Source organism: Myotis lucifugus, unplaced genomic scaffold (genome assembly GCF_000147115.1).
Source record: "Myotis lucifugus unplaced genomic scaffold, Myoluc2.0 scaffold_143, whole genome shotgun sequence".
NCBI classification, from domain to species: domain Eukaryota; kingdom Metazoa; phylum Chordata; class Mammalia; order Chiroptera; family Vespertilionidae; genus Myotis; species Myotis lucifugus.
This window is the reverse complement of record NW_005871191.1, coordinates 1,769,439-1,795,737: the sequence shown is the minus strand read 5'-3', so window position 1 is coordinate 1,795,737 and position 26,299 is coordinate 1,769,439. Positions and strand designations below refer to the sequence as shown.

Here is a 26,299-nt window from a genome sequence, read left to right as displayed (position 1 = left end):
AAACACAGATGAATAAGCCTAAATGGGATAAAAAGGACAGGACATCCAAGTCGAGTTAGGGTTTACCATCCTTAGACACTGTTAATCTACATTATTGGCAGAGAAATATGAAGTCGCATACGATTTAGTGAGAAAAAAGCAGGTTACATAAATAGCATGATTAACTTAAACCCATATCAGTTAAGATGGCTACTTAACCAAGGTATAATGGCCTAAAACTAGACACAAGATGTCTTAGAGATAGGCAGTTCCAGGAATTTCTCGTTGTTTTAATTATACCAGCAATAACACCAGCTCATTCTTTCCTTCCACTCTGCCATGCTTCACTGTTGGCTTTTACCCTCATGTTCATCATGTCATGTATGAGATGGCTTCTATATCTCTAATTGTCATGGTGGTATTTGAAGCAGGAAGAGGGTGTATCAGTCAGGAACCTTAGCTGAAGATAATAAATTCACTCATGCTAGTTTAAGCTTAAAAGTAACTTACAGTGGACTCAACAGCTTGTGAAGCTATTGGAAGGATGGGTGGAAAGACCCCCACCCAGTTTAGCCTCTAGGAGAAAATTTCAAAATCTGACTGCAAAACACACCAAAAACTTCTGCCAGTGCCACTGCTTAGCACGAAATTCCAGAAACTTGGTTTATTGAAACTTGAATTTCCTACAAAACCTGCATTGACAATGTGTCCCTAGCCCATTTGATGGCCCATAGTCCAGGTCTGCCTGGTTCTGAGCAGGTTCCTGAGGACATGAGACCTTTAGTGGCAAACTGTGAAAGCCCTGGGCAAGTCACCACTAGGAAACAGCCACCATTGCCACCATGATACCAAAAACCAGGTACCTCAACCATCAACCATCTATCACTAATAAAAGAGAAAGATGCAAATTGACCATACCTTTGCGACACCCACCAGCCAATCAGGAGTGAACATGCAAATTAACCCAACAAAGATGGTGGGTTAATTTGCATACACAGGCGTTGAGTGTCCGGGGGCAGGGCAGGATGCAGGTGTTCCGCACCGCCCCAGCCGCTCCGGGCCTCTGGGCAGCATGGGAAGGTAGAAAGGCGGCTCCAGCCAGAGTAAAGGCGGTGCCGGCAGCCAGGGGAAGGAAGGCCCATTCTTGCACGAATCTTCGTATATTGGGCCTCTAGTATATATATATATAAAGCCAGCAACTGGAACACTGCAATGACTGGAACAACTGGAACGACCAGTTGCTATGACAACACCCACTGTGGCACCAGGCCTCTAGTCTACAATAACAAATGGAAACTACACAGACCCTGTTTTCCATCAGTGCTCCCTCTCAGGTGGTCTCTATGAGGGTGGCAGGGAGTTTGGGCTCGAATTGCATGCCCAGTTACAAGATCCTTGCTCCTGCATTAGGCAATTCAAAAGATAATGAGCAGTCATGAACACAGTACTCAAATGTCTACTTCAAAGGGTGAGGGGCAGTGGCAGTTTGCCACCAATGTCAGTGGAGGAGTCCACTGGCCATATCTGCCACAAGGACTCACATATATCTATATCGTTTTCTATGTTGACACCAAGTTGTGTCTGCAGCAGTCATTGTCTTGCTGTTGTCTGGTGGTTTTTATGTGGATTTTTTTTCTGTTCAAGATAAGGTCTGCAGATCATCAGCACAGAACTGACTGAGATTTACACACACACACACACACACACACACACACACACACCACTGATATTTTACATTTAGAATCCCTGACTCACTCTGGAAATATAAGTCACAGTCCCTGGGAGTTGAGGCCTGAGGGGAATCTATCAGCACCTCCCTCCCCCAAAACCTGTGTGATTCATGACTCACTTTAAAAAGGAAGTGACATTTCCACCAGAGTTTTAGACTGGGTCAGTCTGATGGCAAATCTGTGCCACTGAATTGTCACTATGCTGTAAAGACCATGCAGAAATAAAGATCGCATGCTCTTCAATGGACCTAGTTGGTCCAGAACACCCTTTATTCTTAGGATGGTGAATAATTTTCAATTTCAAAGCTGCCTTTTTATGTTCATGCAACATAATTTTTTCCCTAGACTGTAGAGAAGCACTTAAGAAGCTGCAAGGTCCTGAGGAGTCTCCAGCCCTCCTCACACTGAGGTGCTGTTGCCCAAAGCCACGCTTCACCAATAGGAATCAGACTTGCATAACCTGCTCTCTTCACTGCCCTCCCAGAAGCCTTTCTCCATCTCCAAGAGGCCCCCTAAGGCTAGAAACAAATTGAATTCTCTGAACCTTCTATTTACAAAATTCTGGTCCTAAATGGGATTGTAAAGGTTGATTTTTTATCATAGAAATGTACACTTGAAACCTATATGATCTTATTAACTTTCTGGCCCTTTAAATACAGTTCCTCATGTTGTGACCCAACCATAAAATTATTTTCGTTGCTACTTTATAACTATAATGTTGCTATTGCTATGAATCGTAATGTAAATATCTGATGTGCAGGATGGTCTTAGGCGACCCCTGTGAAAGGGTCGTTCGACCGCCAAAGGGGTCACGACCCACAGGTTGAGAACCACTGCTATTAACCAATGGCACCTCAATAATTGTAATTAAAATGGTCATGGGGATGTAAAATATAGCATAGGGAATACAGTCAATAATATTGTAACTACTGGGAATGGTGGCAGGTGGGTAGTAGAATTATTGGGGTGAACACTTCGTTAGGTATATAAATATCTAATCACTATGTTGTACACCTGAAACTAATATAATAACATATGCTAACCCTAACTGAAAAGGAAAGAAAAATATTTTATAAAAAGGTTGTAATAGAGGAAATTATTTGGGGGCAGGGGTGTGAGGCAGTGCTTTGGTTGGGCTGTCTAGCTCCTTTGGTTAGAGAAAATCTCTGATGAGCACAAGGCCACTGGTACCTACTGAACTGCAACACTATTCTGGGGCCCAGATTGCATTCCTAGATTTGGCGGATAACCTGGTTCATTCATTCACTTACCAACTAGAAGCCAGAGACTGAAAAAATATATTATTACTAATTAACAATTGTTAAACACTTGAATATGCTGGGCAATGTGCGCTATGTGTTTTACATAAAGGATCTCATTTAATCCTCACAACATTTGCTTGAGATAATTAATGTTATTTTAGCCACCTCATATGAGAAAACTGAGACTTGAGCAGATTAAGACATTTACCCGAGAAGGATTCAATCCCAGGCAACCTGAATCCTTATCATACTAATGAGAATTCCTGTCCCTGTGGAGTGTGTAGCTCCAGGGGGAGCCAGATACTAAATGACAATTCCCTAAAATGCATTCACTTATTATTTGATGGCAATAATTAATCACTATACGATTGTGACAAGGGCTGAAACGAAGGATTGAGGACTTTTAGATTTTCCTGAGGATGTCAGAGAATGCCTCCCTGAGGAAGTGATACCTAAACTGAGATGCAAATGTTGAGGAGCTAGGTAAAAAGTGGGAGGATCCTGAGCTTTCCAGGCAGAGAGACCTGCCTATAAAAAGAAAAGAAGAAGCCAACATTGATTGATTGATTGATTGATTGATTAAAACAATTGGCTATACTAAGACCTTTATAAAGATTGTCTCTTTTAACCCACACAGAAGCCCTTTAAGGTAAATGTTATTATAATCCCCATATCACTTATGCAGAAACTGAAATTGGGTATAATTAATAATGTAACAAAAGCCAGACATTCAATAAGAGTGGGGCAGGGCCTGGACCTATGCAGTCTAGCTGTAAAATTTATATTCTTCATTAAATTTTTTTATAAGCAAGAAGGAGCCTTATACATACTTGTAGTGGGTTGAGTAGTGTCTCCCCCAAATTCCTGTGAACCTAGAATTTCAGAATGTGACCTTATATGGGTCATGAGGTGAAATTTGGGCCTTGAGATAAAATCATTTCAGATTTAGAGTAGACTCCAAATCCTGGAACTGCTGGTCTTACAAGAAGAGAGGACAGAGAGACACAGAGAAGAAAGCAATGTGAAGACAAAGGCAGAGATCTGAGTGACACATCTGTAAACTAAGGAGCTACAGGGATTGCCCCCAACCACTAGAACCTAGGAGAAAAGTATGGGGTGATGTCTCCCTCCCAGATGATACCAATCCTGCTGACTTCTTGAGCTTGGACACCTAGCTTCCTAAACTGTAAAAGAATAAATTTCCATTATTTTAATGTGGTAATTTGTTATGGCAGCCCTAGGAAATTAATACAATTCCCTTTGCCACAATGGGGGGGGGCTGGAAATAAAGATTAGAGGATTGATTTATTCATCCCTGTTCACGGTTTACAATGTTGTCAGATATTATGGCAAGAATTATGGAATATGCATGTAATGCACATATGGACTCCATTTGCAAAGACCAAACAGTAGGAAGTGACAAATGTTATATAAGAGGTTTAGATAAATAATAATAACCCCCACTATAATGGTTTCTCTCATCTATTATGTAATTATGTGCCAGATACTGTGAAAGGTGGATTGCATGCATTATTTAATTGATTCTGTTAAAGGTAGCTATACCTTATTCCAACTAACAGATAAGAAACTAAGGCAGCCCTGCTGTATGGCTCGGTGGTTGAGTGTTGACCTATGAACCAGAAGGTCATGGTTCCATTCCCAGTCAGGGCACACACCTGGGTTGCGGGCTCGGTCCCCAGTGTGGAGCATACAAGAGGCAGCCAATCCATCCATGATTCTCTCTCATCACTGATGTTTCTATCTCTCTCTCCCTCTCCCTTCCTCTCTGAAATCAATAAAAATATTTTTTAAGAAATAAACTAAGGCGCCATTAATTGCAATTACATTATCTGAGGTACATTTCTTCCAATAACAGGGCTGGATCTCAATTTCTAGTGAGTGAATAAAAGAAAGAACTTCCTTAAAGAGAATGCATGTGACCTGGGTCTTGATTAATGAGTAATGTGGACACTGATGAGTGGAGGGAAAGGGAAGTGGTATTATCAGAAGAGTGAAGGTGAGCATAGGGCAGAAGAGCAGGGGATGGAGCTTTGGTGAGTAACACCATGCTCTGATTCATCAGAGTGTATAGAACACTAAACAGAAAAAGTAGGCAATTGACTTGGAATGGTAGTTTTAGAACAGTTGTTCACCAATGAGGGTGTCAGGAGAATCTGGGAAAATTCTTTATAATATTAAGTATTATAAGAAAATATTTTGGAGGCTTGAGGCTCATGATTTCAATCTTTCAAATATAATGTTCTATGATTACTCTTATATGACCCTACCCTCTTTCAAGTGTTTCTAAATTTGTAGTCTAAAACTTGACTCTCTTTATCCATTTTCATTTCATTCGTTCATTTATCTATCCAAGTATATTTAAGGTGACATATCAACATTTCTTCAGTTGCAAGTAATTGAAAATTCCAGCTCAAATTGGCTTAAATATTAATTAAAAGGGATTCATTGACTCAAAAGTTTGGATAGTCCAGTTACTGAGCAGGTTTCAGGTGTGATTTGATAAATCTCTGACTTTGTTTCTTCACAATAAATCACTGAAGGGATTGGCACTGAATACCCAGTCTCAGTGAATGACCACAGCCTGTCCATTTTACACATTAAGAACTACCCACTATGGTTCTTACCACAGTGTAATAGTCCCACAAGCACAAAAAATTATGCAAGTTGTGGCACAAGTTTTAAACACAAATTTATCTGCCATTTTATTTGTTATGTTAGTAAAGAAGTTACACAGTTAATATGAAACATGCTTACCTGTTTAATTTTCAACAATTTAAATCAACCTACATGCTTACCTGTTTAATTTTCAACAATTTAAATCAACCTACTTTAGGTCAGCCTTTTCAAGGCAAAGAAACCTTTTCTTTTTATGACCACTAGAGAGCAGCAGTGAGTAAATATTTATAATCACTGTATTTCATTATATTTTTGTTGTTATTGTTTTTACTTCTTCAAAATTATTATTAAAGTATATGTATAGCAGAAAAATTTTGGGTACTTTAATTATCCTGTCCTATTACCCAACTATGTATTCAGATCTTTACTTTGGAAAATATCACTCTAAATATTCTAGAAGTGATATCCCCCCACCTTCTGTCTCTGACAGTTTAAATAACTTGGAAAATAGTGTGAAGAAGTTAAACAGAAAATCCCTCGGTGCTTGCAGCCAAGTGGGAGATTTCAATAATATTAGTTGCTTTTCTTCAAGGAAGACAGTATTCCACAACCTGGCATGACAAGCATACGGTACCCAAGGAAGGGAATCAGTAACCCAAGATGATGAAAGTAAACTAGGATTTTATAAAACCTAGGAAGAGAGAGACATTTTAATCAGACATGAGTTCATCAGAACTCCCCCCCCCAAATATTATATCTTATTTGTCATTTAATCTATTTCTTTATCTGTAAAATACCTTTAGCCATGGTGATCTCTTCCTTTGGTCTTCTTCATATTGAAGTATATAGTATTCCTTTTATTCTCTTCACAAGTTGCACCTCTTTTCTATTTGTAATTTCCCCCAACATTCTCTTATACAATCAAACCTTTTATTTTAGGAAAATATTTTTGAGACCTTAAAGACACTAATGCTTTCAAAGTCCTTCTCTGATTTTATTGTATTACTCTATGTATATAGTGTGAGATGCAAAAATAAAAACAAAAGACTTTTCTAACAATAAAAAAACAGTATTTGGTCTCCGTTCATTTAAAAGGTGGATTTTCCCAAGGCTCGATGGCGTGCTGTGAATAGGGTTTTTATTTCCTTGAATACAGAAATAAAGAACTGGAATTAAATGTATAAATCTTTCTAACGATAAATTATACAGCATAAGATACACACAGATACAACACATTACATATGTAATTATAAACATACATTTTTGGTAGTTAAATATATTTTTAAGATTACAATGTACATTTATTTAAAACTTTCTGCTTCCAGATTTTTAACCAGACAGATCACAGAGAAATCAGAAGTTATTTTATACTAGGTCACTAAATATAGCAGCGCAGAGTACTAGGCATTATGTGCACAGATGTGTGTAAGACAAACAATTATTGTTCTATCTCTGGCCCCGAAGGAATTTTATAATGATAATTTCTTGGAAATATCTCTGAGACTAACACTGAAAAGTAAAGTCAAATAAAGCTGATCTAAAAACTGTCTCCTTAAAAAATCCCTGATAAGAAAAAAATTAACAGATGAATCCTAGAGCTTATTTGTATAGCCTCAACATGAAAGACGTGTAGGATTGGCAGCATGCACATCTATTTAGAAATTCAAAGTTAAATAAAACCATATTGTAAAACTTTCAAAGCAGTTTTCTCTTTAGGAGTGTGCACTTTCTACATTTATTATAAAAAGCTATAAAACTCTGCTGAATTAATTGGTTTACTATAAAATACCACAAAGGACCAAACCTATAATAGGTGCAAATATCTCTTGAGTGAATATTTGTTGAAATAATAAATGGAAAATGTAACCTCAGAATTAGACACCTTAAAATATTTTTGAAATAAATTTTCCTTAAAAATACCTCAGCAATATTTATAAATAGCATTAAATATGATGCCTTATACTAGTATATGTATATGTGTATATACATACACACACCCAGTGAAAACTTATCAAACATATTACAATTTTGAAATAATCATATAATTATCACAATTTATTCTACTGTGATTAGAAACCTTAACCCATTTTCCACATTATTACTATGCCATTTGTAAATCTTCTTAATGGAGTGAAGTTTCATATAATAACTCTTTGGTTAACAGGGATTTTCATAAAAAAAGAAGTTATTTCTAAAAGACATTTAGTACTTGGTCAGGCAATAGCAAATATATTGCTCACAAAGATATTTTATATTTTAGATATATTGCATATTTTAATTATTCAAGTCTCATAAAGAAGGAGGAGGGGATTATAAAAAAATAAAAAAGGGGATGAGGGGGAGAAGGATGAGGAGAAGAAAGAAAATAGTAGTTTTAATTACATAATTAAGTACTACAATTGCGCCTATAATAATAATGTAGCCTTCCACCAGAGGGCAACATTTACAAGATATTTAAATCATCTCTCCAAAGTATTTCTTCACACAAGGACATAAATGAAAGCCCATCACAGTGCTATTAGGTAATATCTTATGTGAATTTTAAAGAATACTAGGAAGCAATTATTTAAACAATTGCATATAAAACTTTACATCTACTCATAGTACAACAAACAATAAATTTACTCTTCTTTAAATATATAAGAAGATTGAACTTTGAGAAAGGAGCACATTTCTCTATATTATTGGCAATTTTCTCTGTTCATTATTAACCATTTAGAAAATGGTTATAACCATATACAATAATAAAATCTTGGGGTAAAAGGAACAAAGAAAACATGGTATTACATCAATGAAGAAATTAATGAAAAAGTCATAGAATTTTACAAGTGGAAGCGATGCTAGAGATCACTTACTACCAGCATGAATTTGTACGAATTACGAAACTGAAGTTTATTAAAGTTCAGTGATTGATTCAAAGTCACGGGGATGATAATCAGCAAAGTCAGGACCCAAATCCAGGTCAGCTGGTTTCACATTTCATACTTTCCAGTGCTGATATTCAAAGTGCGATCCATGGGCAAGCGGCCCTGGAAACTTATTAGAATAGCTGAATCTTGGGCTCCACTGTGGATCTGATGAATCAGAATCTGTATTTTAACAAGACCTTAAATGGTGGGAAACTACTCTTAACACATGCTGCTTCTTCATCACTGGTTTCATGACTTCAGGCAATTCATTAAAATTCATATTCTTCCTCAATAAAATTAGAATAAAACTAGTTTATTTTGAAGAATAATTACAAGGAATAAATGAAATCACATAAGTGAAAGTCACTTGTAAATATTAATATGCTACACTTATTAGTTGTAGTCAGTGAAACTTCTCCTTTTATTTTTAAGAGTGCTTGGGAAAAGCCTTAGCTGGTTTGGCTCAGTGGATAGAGCGTCAGCCTGCAGACTGAAGGGTCATGGGTTTGATTCCGGTCAAGGGCACATATTTTGGTTTCAGGCTTGATCACCGGCCCTGGCCCAGGCACCTGCAGGAAGCAATCAATCAATGTGTCACTCTCATATTTCTGTTTCTCTCTGTCTCTCCCCCTCCCTTCCACTCTTTCTAAAATCAATGGAAAAATATCCTTGAGTGAGGATTAACAAAAACAAAAAAAGAGCGCTTGGGAAGAGGGGATAATTCTCCTATAGGAAGAGGTGTCTACTAATTCAAATGAAAGCACTGTTAACATTGAATGGAAGATATTAGGGATAAGGGAGAGTGTCCAGCAAAGGAAAGGCTTTTTCAATATCACTATATCAATACCATATGTATAACCACTAATATTTCCTTTCATAAAGATACATCTGATGAACTTAATATCACAAAAGTACATGTTCAGTGTTTGGATTTTGGAACCACAGTTGAAGAAAATTTGTTGAGTTGGTAAGCAATGTCTGAATATATGTCTCTTATATCGGGAGTAGCTATTAATTTCAGAATCGCCTAAATGGCATTCTTTGGTCTCAGGTGGCCTAGTAACAATTCTTGTAATTTTCCGCATACAGCATTTTCCATTTGTTTGTGACTTTGCTCAAAATGTCCCCTCTGGTGGGGATGCTTTCCAAATACCACCACCTATCCCCCACTCAGGTCCACAAGGCTGTCATCACCTTCCTAGGGCTAAGTTTCTCTTAAGACAGATAAGGAAACATCACCCCCTAAAATCTTTTCTGTGTGCTTTCACGCCACGGTTGGGTTTCTTGTCCAATTTTATCCATGCCTATTTGTAATTTGTCTCTTTCCCATCTAGCTTGTGAAATCTTTCAGGGGACATTCTCAGACTCTAGTGCAATGCTAGGCACTAAATGAATAGTTTCAGAATGAATACATCAATATCAGCAGTAATTCTTATTCAAGCACCCACCCAGTTATTGAGAGAATGGAGGAAAGATCCAGATGACATTTATTTCAATAAAGGTGCATGTAATTATTTTACTCTAGAAACAATGCTTTCATGCTGGATTTGTATTGTTTGGTGCCCTGTGAGCTATATATAGTGCAGACTTAGCAGTTGGGTGGTTTAGACCTCTAGACATTTTCAGTGCACTTAGGAGAATAATTTTTTATCACCATCTAAACTCCACATATATTTAACCTCTATTTTTTGCATAACTTTCCAGAATTTCAAAATCATGGGTGTCCCTAAATGATTTTAGGGATACATGTAATGAATTTGATCACTAATGATTTGGAAAACAGGCAATTTGAAAAGCACCTAGATGAGTCATGTCCTGACTAGCTTGAATCTTTTGTTTGGAAGGAGGTAGTTTAATGTTGGGTTAGGTTTTTTTCCCTCCTCATTCTTAATCACCTTTTGGGATAGATACTATTTTCAGGCTTTCCATAGCTTTAGAAATATGATTTCTTATTTTATAGAAGATATATATTTAATACATATTTATGTGATAACTATCAGATTTAATAATGGAAAATAGTTTTAGCTATTTTTTACATTGTTTTTCAGCTATCCATTCTGTGTATTAATATCCGTTGTATTATTTGGGCTGTTCAGGGAACATTCTTTCATGATTCTGTATTTAGATTCATACTTCTGAGATTTGGTCCCAGGATCCCTAAGAAAAATCTACTCCCCCTGTTGGTTTAAATAAAATCCAAATATTTCAACCTTGAGAATGTGGTTTAAGGACAAACTGTTTTGTAATCGTTTGCCTGAATTGCATCTAAGAGGATTGTGATTCATGTCAAATGCATTAATAATTAACATCAAGTTAGCATAGTTTTCTTGCTTTACTTAATGAAATAGATTCATTGATGTTCTACCTATATATGTGAAAACAAGTCTTATATGAATTTCTATAATTCTGCTTTAGGAGAAAATGAGACAAAAATCATATTTTAAAGGAATATGTGTAATTTAAAATAAATCTTGAAAATATCATTAGTAATTATTTATTGACAAGCACAATGTATGACCATAAATTTCATCAGTATATTGATATCTCAGTAGTGTGCTGTGAATTAAGTGAAGAATCATAAAATTCCAAGGAATATATATTAAACTACCTGTCTTTTATTTAACCAAGGTCATTGAGGTTGCAGGTATTCTTTTCTTTCTCTTTCTTTCTCTCCTTTACCTTTCTCTCTCCCTTCCACTTCTCCCCCTTCCTTCCTTCCTTCCTTCCTTCCTTCCTTCCTTCCTTCCTTCCTTCCTTCCTTCTTTCCTTCCTTCCTTCCTTCCTGCCTTCCTTCCTTCCTATCGGGGGTTAAAACAAAAAGAAGGAGCAATATAATTATGCATTTTCTGTACATATATGTTAAACCAAGGGACCCCAGGTGCCCCCAGAATACCACAAACTTAAGTAAAATATATTGTTATCTTCCTTCTTTACAACAAACAGATTTGGTGTCAGCGTGCTGAGCAAAATGTAGGAGATTAGAAAAGTCACTTGTCAATTTTTTATAAAGTCTTCCTCCCTTGCAGCGCCAAATGCACCATTCTTCCTGCAAACTAGGGCGATGATGACATCTTCCCACTTGGTCTCCATAGCATCCGTGTCTGAAGATCCCCAGAAGGCTTCTTGTTCAGGGCGACCCGCCCAGCTCCCCTAGAAAGTTGGCAATCTGGTCAGCCAAAAGAAGCGTCCCCATTTCCTGGAACTCTGTCCGTGGTGCTGAAACATTCTGCCCAGCCGCGCCCCCGAAGGCGCTGCAACGGCGGCGCTGTCAGCTGGGCTGAAAAAAATCTTCCCTGAAGCTGCCCAAATCAGAAGAACTGTGTGTCTCTTATTGACTCACGTCCTCAAAGAGCAGCGAGCTTTCTCCATCTTAATTCGCCTCTACCGCAGAGCAGATTGCGCCGGTGTGGTGGGAGGAGATCACAGGCAAGGAGACAAAACGAATAGCAGCATTGCTCACCTGAGACCTAAGATGCTCCCATGAGTTTTGCAAGTGCTCTGCTCCTCATAGCAAATACACATATTTTTACAAAGTGCTTTTATTTTGCCTTTGTCCTTACACAAGGGTTCTGGGGTAGTTCCACCCTTCCGTTTAAAAAGCCAGAAGATTGGACAGCAATAAGGCTTCAGCACCAGGAATTTAAATTCTTTTTCAGTGGACTGACTTCCAGGACAAGAACTCATCAGCGCCCGCCCAAATACCATGCGCCCTTTGCCACCGGAACCTCCCCTTCCAATGAGACTTTCTGATTGTGTCTACCAACTCTCCTATTAGGAAACCCGTGGGTTGCATGCAGCTATTCTGTTGTATTCTGTTCTCACTCTCCCTCTCCTTGCTCACTCGCACTCTTGCTGGAGGCACATCAATACCATTCCGCTGAGAAGAAAAAAACCCACAACTACCTTAAGGGGTTAAGACAATATGCGCAATTCTCGCCTTCTATAGCGATCACTATTTAAACCTGGCAAGAGCCCTGCACCAGTCTTTGCAAGAATGGAATCCGTAAAACAAAGGGTTTTGACCCCAGGAAAAGAGGGGCTAAAGAATCTTGCTGGAAAATCCCTCGGCCAGATCTACAGGTAAGAGAAAGCAAACTCATATTTGCCTGGGGCTCGGCATGCAAAAAATCTGCAGGGCTATTTCCGCAAACCCCGTTGCTTAGAGAGATTGTAATATGATCTTTTTTTCTTGCTCATTGCTGGAGCGGGGCTGCTCTGGAAACCTGCTTGTTTATTCAGGAATGTTGCACTAAATGAACCTGTCTGCTTTGTGTATGTGTGTGTGTGTGTGTGATTTTTGTTTCCGTACCTGCAGATTCTCATCCTTTCCTGCCCAGGATTTATCCTCTTTACAATTGAAAAATGACCAGTACCTGTTCAAAAAAAACCCAACCCTTTCTTTTGGTGCTTATAGTGACACCAAGTTAAAAAAATTTTATGCAGACAAATGAATAAAAAATACAACGCTTTAAAAATGAATCAAGAAATTCCAAAGAGTAATGGCAAAAAAGAAATTTAGATCGTAGCTTTAAAACCACTTGAGTAGCGAATTCCCCAGTGGAATCATCCTTCTTTAAAGAAGGAAGAAGAATCAAAACATATCAATAATTGATAGCGAAAGCAGTTCTTCTCTCTGAACCCAGAACAATGTACGTGTTTATTATTTGACCTCTCATAGAAGTCTATTTCTTGTATGGGAAAGGTCACATTACTTATAAGAAAAACCATAACAATAACCAGTTAAATGACTTTGAAAGTACTGGAAATTTTTTTAAAATAATTTCATCCTCCCTATAGTCATTGCACCAATTATGCTGTCAATTCCACCACTTTATACCCTTTCAAGATGTTGAATGACTACACCCTTTCTTAATATGAGCCAAATCAAGAAGAGAGGGCAGGAATGAAAGGATAAACGAGTTCAAGAGAGCGCTAATGTTCACATTTGGGAAACGGAAGCCTTTGGAAATGTATAGGAAATGTAAAGAAATTGACCAATGTGCCTCCCCACTTTGCAAATCTCTTTGGTTCTGGTGGGCTTCATGCAGGCTCGGTCATGCACCTATGCGGCAGTGCATACCGCAAGGGCCCTGCAGTCCCGCAGCGGCCTGGGAATGAGCTGTTCTTCTCCAGCCCAACTGCCATCAGGTGGGGAGTTCAGGTGCAGAGCTGGACTTTGCATTATGGGTATAGAAAGCCAATGTGAAAGAAATAAATAAAATCTCATTAGTTCCCCTTTTCTCTCCCAGTATATGTTGCCCTATGTTCTACAATTGGGATTGGACTTTAGGAATAAACAGAGCCAACAATATGTTTGTGATCTATTCCCAGGTGTTACTTACAAAATTTGGAAATATGACTTTTTTTCCCTACTAGCCTCAAATTGCTTGACAGCCATCTCCCAAGCCATGCATTCTTGAAATTGATATTAAAATTTCATTTGCTTTACCCGTGTGTATGACAACAATTGTGTCTGGATATATCATTTAAAGGGCACGCATAAAAGGCAATTATATGGTAGATTGGAAATACCTGCCCATTTTAAACGGGGAGGTTCTTTGTTTAAATATTGAGAGTATTCACCTCAAGGGTGCATGGCGATGTTACCGTTCACATGTTTTTTTTAAAAAACAGACATTTCACAGTTAAATGGTGGACTAGAACAACACTATCGGCTTTTAGCAAAAGCTTTCTGTCACTCAGCTTTTCCCTACCCCCTTCCCCCAAGGACAAAACCCTAAAAGGAATCAGACCGGTGGAATCTGGTGAGATGCTACGCTAATTTAAAAAAAAAAAAAGAAACACAAAACAAAAACTAAACGTGAGACCTTCTACCTGGGTATGGAACATCCTCCCAGAGCTGATTTGGGGGCGCGTTTGTATACCTGGGAGTCGCATTTCAAACCTTTGGAAATGGGGCCGGTGACATTTTTTTCGGTGTTTGTAACCGAGATAGTAATGACGCAAGATTGTGAAGAATTAATTATTCATGTTCTGGCAGTAGGAGGCTTAGGTGTCGGCCATATGTTGCGGAGGCCTTTGTTTCCAACTCCAGTAACAAGGAAAAAAAATGTGTAACCGGAGAGAAAACATTGGATTGGCACCTGGGGCTGGGGGAAGGGGCCCGAGAGTGCGCGGCTCATTCACAGACCACCGCCGCGTGGGCCCCGCACGGGAGAGGCCTTGGTCCCCGGAGGCCCCGGGCTCCTTTGTGGGCGGGAACGCGGGGTCCCCATCCGGGAAAGCTTTAACTCCTCTGGGAAGGAAGGGGTAGGACGGGTGCGGGGCCTCGGCTGGGCAGCTGGATAAAAAAAGTCCCGGGGAAAGCACTGGCCGCGGCTCGGAGGCGCCCACACAGTTGCTCAGAAGGCACTCAGAAGCCGCCTTTGGGGTAATCCTCGTAAACTGCAGACCCCGCAAAAAAGTTAGGCCCAAGCGGCCTGTGCCTGTGAATCCAGGTGCTGCGGGGGTGGCTCCGGGGGGGAGGGGACCGGCAGAGGCTGGAGAGGCCGAAGCACGCTCATCCCGGAGGGACGGGGAGTGGGTCAGCGCCGCTCCCCTCAGCCCTGCCGGGCCCTGGGAATTGGGGACAGGAGGGCGCCTGGGGTGCCTAACCCGAGGCGTCCTTGCCTCCCCGCCCCCCTGCTCTGCCGCACAGGGTGCTGGAGAAGAAGCAGGAGACCGGGGAGACCATTGAGCTGACGGAGGATGGGAAGCCCCTGGAGGTGCCTGAGAAGAAGGCGCCGCTGTGCGACTGCACGTGCTTCGGCCTGCCGCGCCGCTACATCATCGCCATCATGAGTGGCCTGGGCTTCTGCATCTCCTTCGGCATCCGCTGCAACCTGGGCGTGGCCATCGTGGACATGGTCAACAACAGCACCATCCACCGAGGGGGCAAGGTCATCAAGGAGGTGGGCGACAGCCGGCCGCGCGGCTGCGCTAAGCCACAGCCCCTGTTAGAGCCCGGTTACGCCTCTCCCCTCCCCCAACACACACACACACACACACACACACACACACACACACACGAATGGGGAAGGCCTGGGTGCCCCCTCGGCCCTTCTAAGGCCGCCCTTCCAGGATGGACCCTCTGGGATCATCATCACCTGCCATTTTTGCTCCCGAAGCAAGTGGCGTCTGCCCTCTGGGCCTTCCTTTTCTCACCCGCAAAATGGAAACCCGCGTGTAGCTCACTAGGCTTTTTTTTTAAAAAAAAAATTATATTTGTTTATTTATTTATGTTAGCTCACTAGCTTTTTGAGAAGCTTAACGTCATGCAAGAAGTTGGGGCTTAGTCATGTCCGCAGACTGTGAATCGAAGTATTTTTTTTTACTCGAAGGAATGGAGCAGCATATTAGTTATAATTTCTCGCTGAATTCCTCCAAACATTTTTAATAATGAAGATGAAACAAAACCGAAAAGCAAATCAAATCCGCGTGGCTGGCGGGGAGAGGAGAGGGGATGCCACCCAGGGCACCTTGGGGTCTCTGGAATCCAATCCTCTGCTCGTACAGTGTGTGTGAGTGACCCCTAGGAAGAGAAGGGTCAATGTCAAGGTCGCAGGAACCAGTGGGTCTGTATTTCCAGTTTAGGGATTTGAGCGGCGACCATAAACCAGGCGAGGGTTGGGAGGATTCATTTGGCACTCGCTTTGGAGGGGAAGCGGTGAGCGCTGACCGGCCCTGGGGATTCCGGGAGACCCTGCAAAGTGCGCTTGGCTTCAGAATGTTATTCCAAGGGAGAAAGGGGGCCCCAGTTGCTCAGGCGATGGCAGAGCTAGGCCCTGACCCTCAGGCACACCCCTCTGGGCTCTCCTGACCTACCCCCGAGCAACAGCTCCCTCTCCACTGACTCCCCAAATCCCCAGGGCGACTCTTAGTCCTTCCTGCCGGGGCCTATCCCCCTTTTGCTGGGACAATCCTCCTTCCTAACTCCTCCAACCGGCCTCCGCACCTTCCACCCCACTTTCCTTCCCCAGAATTTCCTGGATTGGATTCCGTTCTCCAAGCCATTCCACTACAGTCCGCACTGGCTAGCGTCTAATCAATGCGCCCAGGCAGGGTCTCTATCCCCAGCGGGCTAACGGAATCTCTTCCTGGGAAGTCCCATTTCCCAAACAGGAGCCCTAAGCATTCCCCACCCGTCCAGGAGTTTCCACCCACCTGACATGGTTCCCAGAGCAAAGCTAGGGGGTCTAGCTTTTCTATTAATCACAATACGTTTCAAATGAGCACGGGTTTTCCGTTAAAAAGAGACATTTCCTCTCTATAAGAAGGCATTGGTTCTGTTTTGTTAAGAAACGAAATCAAGTCACCCACACGCCCCGAATGCAGAGAGTGCCCGGGAACGGGGGCTCTTCGGCTGACGAACCACTGAAAGTGACCCTCAGCCCAGGCGCGGACTCTACCCTTTCCCTCCACCCCAGTTTTGTAAATTAAATTTTATTTAATTTTTTTTCCTACTCCCATAGAAAGCCAAATTCAACTGGGACCCGGAAACCGTGGGGATGATCCACGGTTCCTTCTTTTGGGGCTACATCATCACCCAGATTCCTGGCGGCTACATCGCGTCTCGGCTGGCGGCCAACAGGTAACCCGCCCAGCGGGACCCGGCTGGGGTCGTGGTGGTGGTACCCAGAGAAGGGCAGCGGAGACTGGGGGTTGGGAACTCCTGGGCCAGGTCTCCTAATTCCCTGGCACCCTCCTCTCGGAGCAGGAATTGCTGGGGCCTCCTTCCAGAAGAAGGCGCCCTAAAGGATTTGGGGTCTCCGGGGAGGGCGCACGTTGTCGCTTCCTCTGCGCCCTGTCTGAATCCGCCCTTCGCAAAATAGTCGACGGCAGTGCCTTAAGGCCTGGAGGGAGCTGAGGCCTGGCGGCGAGCAGACGGAGCTGGGACAGTGAGGCCAGATGCACACAGGGGTGGGGGCGTCACGCGCCGGGCTCTGCCCCGCTCGTCCCCCCGCTGCCCCGGCTCCTTTCGGCGCTGACCTCCCGGCAGGGCGGTGGCAAGCCGGGTCGGAGCGCCCGCCCAGATGGGGCTTTAGGTCTGAAGGATTTGTTTCTATGGAGGCAGGCGGGATTTCAGGCTCCGGGGAGGCGGGGAAGGGGAAGATTCCACCTGTTAATGAGCTCCGCTGAGCAGGGGCGGGGTGGAGGCGGCGCCACCTGCGGCCTGCGGCCTCCAGCGGTGCTGCTGCTGCGGGGTGGCTGCGAGCCCAGGCCTTAGTGTCAGCCCCCGGGACTGCCCCAAGCGCCATCTGGAACAGCCTCCCAAATCCGGGGCATAGGAACGGGTGGGGTGGGGGTATCAAAGAACACAGCCACCCGAGGGTGAGAGACGGCTTCACTTCCTTCACGGTGTGAATGATGACAAATAAAACGAAGGGCTCTTTACATCTGAATTGTTGAACTGATAAAGAATACTCGCCCTTCCAGGTAATGCTGCACAGAGACTTTGGGTCTTCCATCAGACCCTGTACCTATGACTTCTCCCCTTCTTCCCCCCCAAAAGGTGACAAGAAATCTAGAATCCGGCACCTCTCTAGTCTGATCTCCTTTGCTTTTGTAAACTGGCCCGTCTTCATCTTCAGTGAAATATCCCTCTTCATCTCTCAGTGAAACAGTCCAGTACCTTTTTTTACCTACAGTCCCATTCCCAGCCCTGCCTTCCTTCCCAAGATTTCCCAGTCCTTTCCAAGGCCTAGGAAGGAATTCTTGGAAATTTATTTTAGGCTTAATGATTCTAGGGTGAATATTTTGGGACAATCCTTCAAAATGTTAAGAGGACAATGCAATCAATTAAGAATAGTGCCCTTTGAATATTGTTTTTACTCTGAGATTATGGATGGCTAGCACTTAGACCCAACAAGAGACAAATATTCTTTATTTTTTTAAGGAATCAGTTTAAAATGAAAAGCATGAACTGTGTAGAGGACTCAATTTTTAAATGGGATAAATCAAAGAAAAATTATATTAGAAAAAGCTAAGGAAATATTCCCTTAAATATTACTGGTAATGAACTTGTTACATTTTTGGCTTGCATGTCCCTCATATGTTGTGTTTTGAATCTTTCTTTTTGTCCTATAAAATATTTTCTAAAACAAACTAAACTTCCTCAGAAAGATACTCCAAATACATACATGAAATATTTTCACTTCAGGGGATAAATATACAAAAAATTCACCAAAACCCAAAAATGATACAGGGAACTCCATGTAATGTGCAATGAAAATATAATGGCTGTGCCTGTAAGTGTTTTCAGAGTCAAAGCCTCCAGCTTGCCAAATGTTACAATGTTAACATTTTCCTGCCAAGAAAACAGCACCAGGGATGTCCCAGCTTTCCTGGTTGTAAGACTGGGAGGTCAATAAACAGGTTTTTCTGTTAGTTTTTGTCATTGTTGTTGCTTTTTTTTTTTTGCAAGCTATTTGCTATCATTTGTGTCATGTTTAGCAAAGAATTGACTAATGCTCACTCAGGTTCTCATTTATTTGGTACATTTTCCACAAAGGAAAATTTTTCTGAATTTTAAAATTTTTATATGGATCTGTATACACCTTACCTTTAAATGGGTATTCAAGGGAGAGGAACTTAATATTTTCACATGCAATGTTTTGTGTTCTACCAGATTGAGAAAACTAAGTTAAAGTTCATTGTAAAATATTATGAACCGATGGAAAATCATTGACTAGCTCTTTGTTATATCTTAGGATTTTGAGATCTTTGCTACATTTAAAAAATATATAACAAAACATTACAAATATAGTTGAAACGTCCTGTGAAAACAGGTTTTAAAAATATGTAACATTCCATTTTCTAATTATAAAAGCATGACATACTAAACAAAAATATATAAAAAAGAAATGATAATACAATTGTAAATAATTGAATCACCCAGAGTCACCTATTAACATTTTGGTGACTGCCTAATTAGTCTTGTACCTGCTACATGGAATTTAATCTTAGAAGGGTTTGGTTTTGTTTTAACACAAAATCTGAGAGATTTTTAGAATTGGGTTGAAAAGTGTATGTTTTCTATTATAATCACTTTCAAACACAGTAAAAACAACACAGCAAGACCAGTTTTCCACCTACAAGTATTGAGGCCCATTCAAATAAGATTCTCCCTAGAGATCATTTAATAATAGAATAAAATTCCCCTTGGGTGGGATACTGGGCACAGACTCCTTTCCCTCCAGGTATGAAAGAAGCTTGCTTTGGAAAATTTTTGCCATCACTGTGATGGGTGGAAATAGAATAGAGGAACTGAGGTGTGTGGAGACAGCACCTCAAGAGAGAAGGGCTCCTGGTTACACTTCCAGGCAGTTCTCAATGAAAAACAAACAGCAATGGTTTGGTGCCTCTATTTTAAGGATGAAACAAAAGGACAGAATACAGGTTATTGGTTCTTTTTTTCTGGTCAAATTCTAAGCATTCTTGCTTTCCAGCTCATGGAGAGGAGGAAATGAGGGAGTCCCCGGAAGAGAAAATTCAATTCCCAAGAGAAAACTCAAAAATGCATCATTTTTTTCCTTTGTCTTTCCTTAAAGGGCTATTGCACATCTTGGTCAGGAGAATTTAGTCACCTCCATGGAGGGCCTTAGGGTGGGGCATCAAAGAAAGACTTCTCACAAGATCTGTATTGTTTTCAGATGAGAACATATTTAACATAGTGATTGAAAGGTGTTGGGGACCATTAACTTCGCCTTTAAACAATGCAGCGTGGAGCTTCCAGTGATCTAGATATTTACAAAGGGAAATGGCTAAGGACTGCTTGTACCTTGCAGTGAGAGAATGAGAAGGAACCTTGCTGGGCAAATACTTAATGTGAGAAACAACAGGATTTTGCAGTGGGCATAACCAAAGAAGGTCAGAATTACCAAAGGAAGTTTGGCCAACATGACATTTCTAATGGATGATATTATATACACACAGACTATTCTTGCCTCTTTATTCAAGGTGGCAATATTACTTAAACCCTATTTAAAAATTGCCCCTAATATGCTCCTGTCCTCCTGATTTCCTAACCCTGCTTTAATGTTTTAGATAGCACTCATTGCCACCTGCCATTCCAATATTTTACTTATTTTTCTCTTTAATATCTGCCTTTCTCCAATAAAATGTAAGTAAGCTCCATGACAAAGCAAGTGTTTTTGTTCATGTTCTTTTTACTGCTCTATACCTAACATCTCAGAGAGTGCCTGGCCCATGATAGATCCTTGTTAACAAATAAAATGAACATCACAACAAAATGTTTGTGGCTTAAAAAGAAAAGGATCATGTTGTAGTGGTTAGGATATAGGTTCTAAAGCAAACTGTGTAAGTTCAGATTCCTAAATATGCTATTTAATAACTGAGTGGCATTACACATTATGTAACCTCTTTGAGCCTCAGTTCCTATTTCTGTAAAAGGGGACTAACCAAAATACCTACCTGACATGGTTATCATGACAGCTAAATAAGAGAACATGTGTGAGATTCTTAGAAGGGTCTGGCACTCAATAATTGTTTGCTCTTGTCATTCATTATTAATAAAATCTTAAATCCAGATAAGACATTAAAAGAAAAAAGCTCTTATGAACATTTAGCATTGCTTGTGTTTAAATTTGCCTTAAGTATTAGTAATGCAAAGGATTATTTTTAGTGTGATAAAATGCCTCTTTTCAGGTCAGATTTCTGCCTTTAAAGTTGTTTTCCTTTACACACTATTCATATTACTGTTCACCGGAAATATCATGTCTCATAAAGAGCTGTCCTAAAAAATATCTCCAGCCCAGAGTATTGAGTGTTAGTTCTCCAGTGCATGCGATGTCTGAATTCTAGCCGGGCATTGTAAATGCACTAAGAAATCCACAAGCTGGAGGTTAAACTCTGTTGAAAGCTACTATTTCTTTTTCCCTTGCCCCATTCTTTATTTAAAGAAGATTCAGTTCCTAGTACAACATTTTGTCTTTCAGGGTATCTCTTGGGCTTCTAACTTGACTTTTGCTAAAGAAAAATAATTCTGTATTTGAAGAGACTGGGGGTTGCATATGTCTGTCCCATAGAGTTCACTCCCTGAACCAGAAAGAGCCCATATGAGAGCTGGACAGGACTCATCACATCCAATCCTCTCATTTTACAGACCAGGAAAGGAAATAGAGAATCAGGGAGGAGGTGACTGGCCCAAGGTCACAGAGAGATTGAGACTAAAACTCAGATGTCCCATAGTACATGACCACAGCCACAGCTACTTTGAAATTGAACATCTCTGCCTGATGGTATGGGCTTCATCTCCAAGTTCACTTTCAGCAGCAGACTGAGCTATCTGTTCTCTGAATCAGTGCCTACAATATATCATGCCCCAAATCCTGGACAGAAATCCGTGAATTAGAGAGAGAAGCTTTTAGTAGGCCCACGGGATCCTTAGATTTTTTGTGGCAGGAGAAACATACTGTATTTGTGTGTGTGTGTGTGTGTGTGTGTGTGTGTGTGTGTGTGTACTGGCTCCCAAACTATTTGGCCACAACATGAGTGATTCTGTTCTTCGCTCTACAAAAGGCAATATCCAACAATATCCAAACTTGATAATGACTTAAACAAAGAGTATAATTATCTGGAGAGTAAAACATGATATTTAGAACTTTTCCTCCCTACTCAGCCCCTGTGGCAATTTGGGCTCCTGGAAGATTGTAGGGGTTCCAGTATGACTGGGGGAGTGGGGGAGTTTAGACCTTTTGTCAAAGAAGAAGGGTTCTTCCTTGGGATTTCAAATGGCCCAATTTAATTCATACTACTAATATAAACGAGGGAAGAACTTAGGCTTACACATGCACAGATTCAAATGGATAGATTTTAAAACTGCTTATTAATGTGCATTTGCATCTATAAAAAGAAAATTTGATATGTTTTAAGTAAATATTCTCGCTAATCTAATTATGAAAAATCCCCCGGTGAGAATGATTTTCAGAAAGAGAGAAACAAAGATATTTTAAACACAACACCTTCATATTTTAAGCCCAGAAAGAAACCATTTTGCTGGAGCTATTCTTTTTCCTTCAGAGAAATAAAACAATAAAAGTGTGTTTTATTTATTGGAACAAGCATTTATTGGAAATCTTAAGTCTTATCGCCAAACACACATGCACATACAAATACACCCTATCTTCTTATCTATATATCTATCTATCTATCATCTATCTATCTATCTATCTCTATCATCTATATATATCTATTATGTCTCATCTTTTTCCTCTGTACTTTTAATTATGTTCTACAACATTGAAGTAAATTGCAAGCTAGGGTTCCTTAACCTTTCCAGTGAGAAACATTTGCAAATTCCTTTTGTGTGAGACAATAATTCAGATCATAAACATAAAGCCTGCTGCAAGGGACCACTATCCTGCTATAATGGAAAAACGGTTTGTAGTCATTCAGTCTCTTAGGGCCAGAGGTGACTATTTCTATCTCACTCATCTAGCTGCCTATCAAACATCTAGCTGCCTTCCCATTGTGGGCCCTATAGGTTAGGTGTCTAGGGCAATGCAGAAGAGGCCTTCCTTTTTCCGACAAAAGAAATACCCTTTCCACAAGATGAATAGATGCATGGAGAGGGAGAGGGGTCCCTAAGGACTTGCAGGTGGTTTGCTGACATGAGCTTCTCTCAGCTTCTCTGGCCTTTCATTTTTCCCTCCTCTCACCCCTTACCAGCTCTACCTTCCCCTGTGGCCACATCCTACAATGGCAGCCCCTGGAGGGGAGGGAGGAGAGAGGTGGGCAGCTGGTAGAATGATTTCCCCTCTGCCATATGCCACTGTTGGGGCTGTCCAATTTCTCTGTCATGAGTGATGAAGTCATTTTTACAACTTAATGATGTACCAAGGGAGCCCGAGGGCTGGTGTGCTCGTGTAGTCCTTATTTAATATGGGAGTGGGGGCATCGGATGTGACAAAGGGAGGTGGCTGAGCACGGATTTGATTAGACTAAATAGATTAAACAGCCTGAATCACTCTATTCCTGCAGACGCTCGAGGAGAGGATTAGTGCCACACCTGGGGTGCGGAACACTAGTTCCCTGTTAGTGACAAGCCACTGCCCAAATGGAGATTGATTGATTGATTCCGGGAAAATGGATATAATCCATAGAAGTGACAAGTCACCAGTGCTTCTGTCACCTCTTCCGGGAAAATCCTTGTGGGGTGGGCTTGATATGTGAGGGGTTTGTGGCTATGGCTCATCAAAAAAGGGTATGACTGCGAATCCCACAGCTAATTCACTTTGGAACACACTGAAGGTTTATCATCAGGCAGGATGTGGCACAGGTTTTCAACAACAGCTTTTCCTTTTCCCAAGATTTCTATATCAGCCATACTATGTGGGTCTCAATTTTGGTAATCTCTTTATTAATATAGAGCCTACACACACACACACACACACACACACACACACACACACACACACACACACACATTGCTTTCTTCTCCTTTGTCTTTCGATGTGAAATGATATTTTCTTTTTTTGTGGGGGGAGGGGCGGGGGGAGGGAGACATCTACATTTTTAATGAGCACTCAGCGAATTCTAATGCATCTGGCTTATAGATGACAGTTTGAAAGAATTCTTTGAAAGGGCTGAATCGAGTGGATGCATAACTCATACAAACACTTTCAAGAATCCTGTAGCATTATGTAGCTTTGGTTCTCTTTATCCTTAAAGCCCTACGCAGTCAGTTTCACTGTTATCAATGATAATGAGCCAAGTGGGATGGATGTTCAGAAAGACAGCACAGGTTTGCCAGCACCCAGACAGCTTACTCACGTGGCCAGAACTCCTGTGCCATTCGTCCTTTCCACCTTCATTTTTTCTGCTGCACAGGTACCACATTCAAACTCCTAGAAAAGTGGGAAGATATGTTTGCGTCACTGGCCTTTGGGAACACGCACCATTTAACACCAGGTCCAGCAAACAGGCCCCAAAGACTCCCTCCTACTTCCTCTCAGCCCTAAAGGATCCAAGGTGTTCTGGGGATGGCACACAAGAACATTTAGATTGTAGACTTAAGAGAGGTGAAAATTCTTTTAATTCAAAAAGAATAAGGATTAAAATACTTTAAAAGCAATTCTTATAATAATTTTAGATTCTTTTTTTAATATATTTTATTGATTTTTTACAGAGAGGAAGGGAGAGAGATAGAGAGTTAGAAACATCGATGAGAGAGAAACATCGATCAGCTGCCTCCTGCACATCTCCTACTGGGGAGGTGCCCGCAACCCAGGTACATGCCCTTGACCGGAATCAAACCTGGGACCTTTCAGTCCACAGGCGGACACACTATCCACTGAGCCAAACCGGTTTCGGTGTAATTTTAGATTCTTATTTTACAAGACAGGTTCTGGGATTTTTGCATTTGTTTTCTGAAAAAAAAAAAATCCATATTTAGCAGAAGTTTAATATTACTGGGTGTGTGGCATTTTCATGGGAAGAGTTATTTCTAGGAATAGAAAGTTTCTATTTGGTGTCAAACAGGAAATGAATTACGTTTTGGCACAAACACAAAGATATCAACTCAGCGGACAGAACGGAGGGAAAATGGAACAGGACATTCACCTCCTGAGTCACCTTTTACCTCGATGGAGAGAAACCTCTGAGGACAGGGGCTATTTGGCTGCATCAAGTAAACAAAAGTATTTGGCTCGGTCTAGGTCTTTGATTCATGGAAAAGGAGCTTACCTTCTTCAACCCTTCCTAAAGTCATTCACATTTCAGTAGCAGGTGAAGCTCGGTCTAGGTCTTTGATTCATGGAAAAGGAGCTTACCTTCTTCAACCCTTCCTAAAGTCATTCACATTTCAGTAGCAGGTGAAGCACGATCAAGGCTCCTTACAGAAGCTCAAGCCTTTCACAGTCACATTTCAACGTGCCCCTGGAAGAATCTGAGATTCTCTGAGGCAACCAATTTTGACTGAGTAAAGGCTCAATGTGCGCCTTAAGAAAACTTGCATAGAACACACAGCTAAGCTCATTAGAGATAATATGTCACAAACCTTCCAGGCAAGAGGATATTTCTAAAATCACTCAGTTGGGGGATGTTTTTCTTGCTTTAGTATGAACATTAAAAAATGTATTAAGTGATGAAATGGACTTTTTATTTGTAGATGGATAAAAGGCCGAGCATCATATTTTCAGCAATTTTTTCTTGAATTGTAATGTATATGTATGCATCTAGAGATGCTACTCAAACATCATCTCCCCACCTACCCACATGCAAAAACAAAACAAAACAAAAAAAAACAAACAAAACTGAGACATATATATTAATAGTTATTTCGATTATAAAAACATGTGCTGCCCTAGCCAGTTTGGCTCAGTGGATAGAGCATCGGTCTGAGGACTGAAGGGTCCTGGGTTCACTTCTGGTCAAGGGCACATGCCCAGGTTGCAGGCTCAATTTCCAGTAGGGGGCGTGCAGGAGGGAGCCGATCAATGATTCTCTCTCATCATTGATGTTTCTCTCTCTCTCTCCCTCTCCCTTCCGCTTTGAAATCAATAAAAATATTATAAAAAGCAAAAAACAAAAACGTGCTGTGGGATCTGACCATGTGATTTCTTGGGGCATTTACAATATGATATCATTCATAAAATTTTATGACTATACTGATTTAAGGATGTTAACAATAGTTGTATAATGTAAGGCACAGCTCCATTTAGGCATGTATTATCTTTTCAATAGCTCTTCAGTGAGTATCTGCTATATGCCTGGCACATAGCATTGGGGATATAACAGTGTATCTGAAAACACACTCTACCCC

The 26,299-nt window shown here is 41.0% G+C and overlaps 1 protein-coding gene and 1 long non-coding RNA gene across 2 annotated transcripts in view; one reads left to right on the top strand and one right to left on the bottom strand.

The window, feature by feature from the left end:
• Nucleotides 1-11,805: 11,805 nt before the first annotated feature.
• On the bottom strand, nucleotides 11,806-13,620 carry LOC111827215. The gene is made up of 3 exons (XR_002830711.1): nucleotides 13,598-13,620; nucleotides 12,827-12,890; nucleotides 11,806-11,898 (listed from the first exon to the last, which is right to left on the bottom strand). It is a non-coding gene; the product is annotated as an uncharacterized LOC111827215 (long non-coding RNA).
• Nucleotides 12,354-26,299, top strand: part of SLC17A6 (solute carrier family 17 member 6) — a 30,178-nt gene continuing 16,232 nt past the window's right edge. The window contains exons 1-3 of the mRNA XM_006094781.3: nucleotides 12,354-12,597; nucleotides 15,176-15,428; nucleotides 16,989-17,107. Coding sequence (XP_006094843.1) covers nucleotides 12,512-12,597; nucleotides 15,176-15,428; nucleotides 16,989-17,107 — 458 coding nt within the window. The 5' untranslated portion in view covers nucleotides 12,354-12,511. The remainder of the gene's footprint in view (nucleotides 12,598-15,175; nucleotides 15,429-16,988; nucleotides 17,108-26,299) is intronic.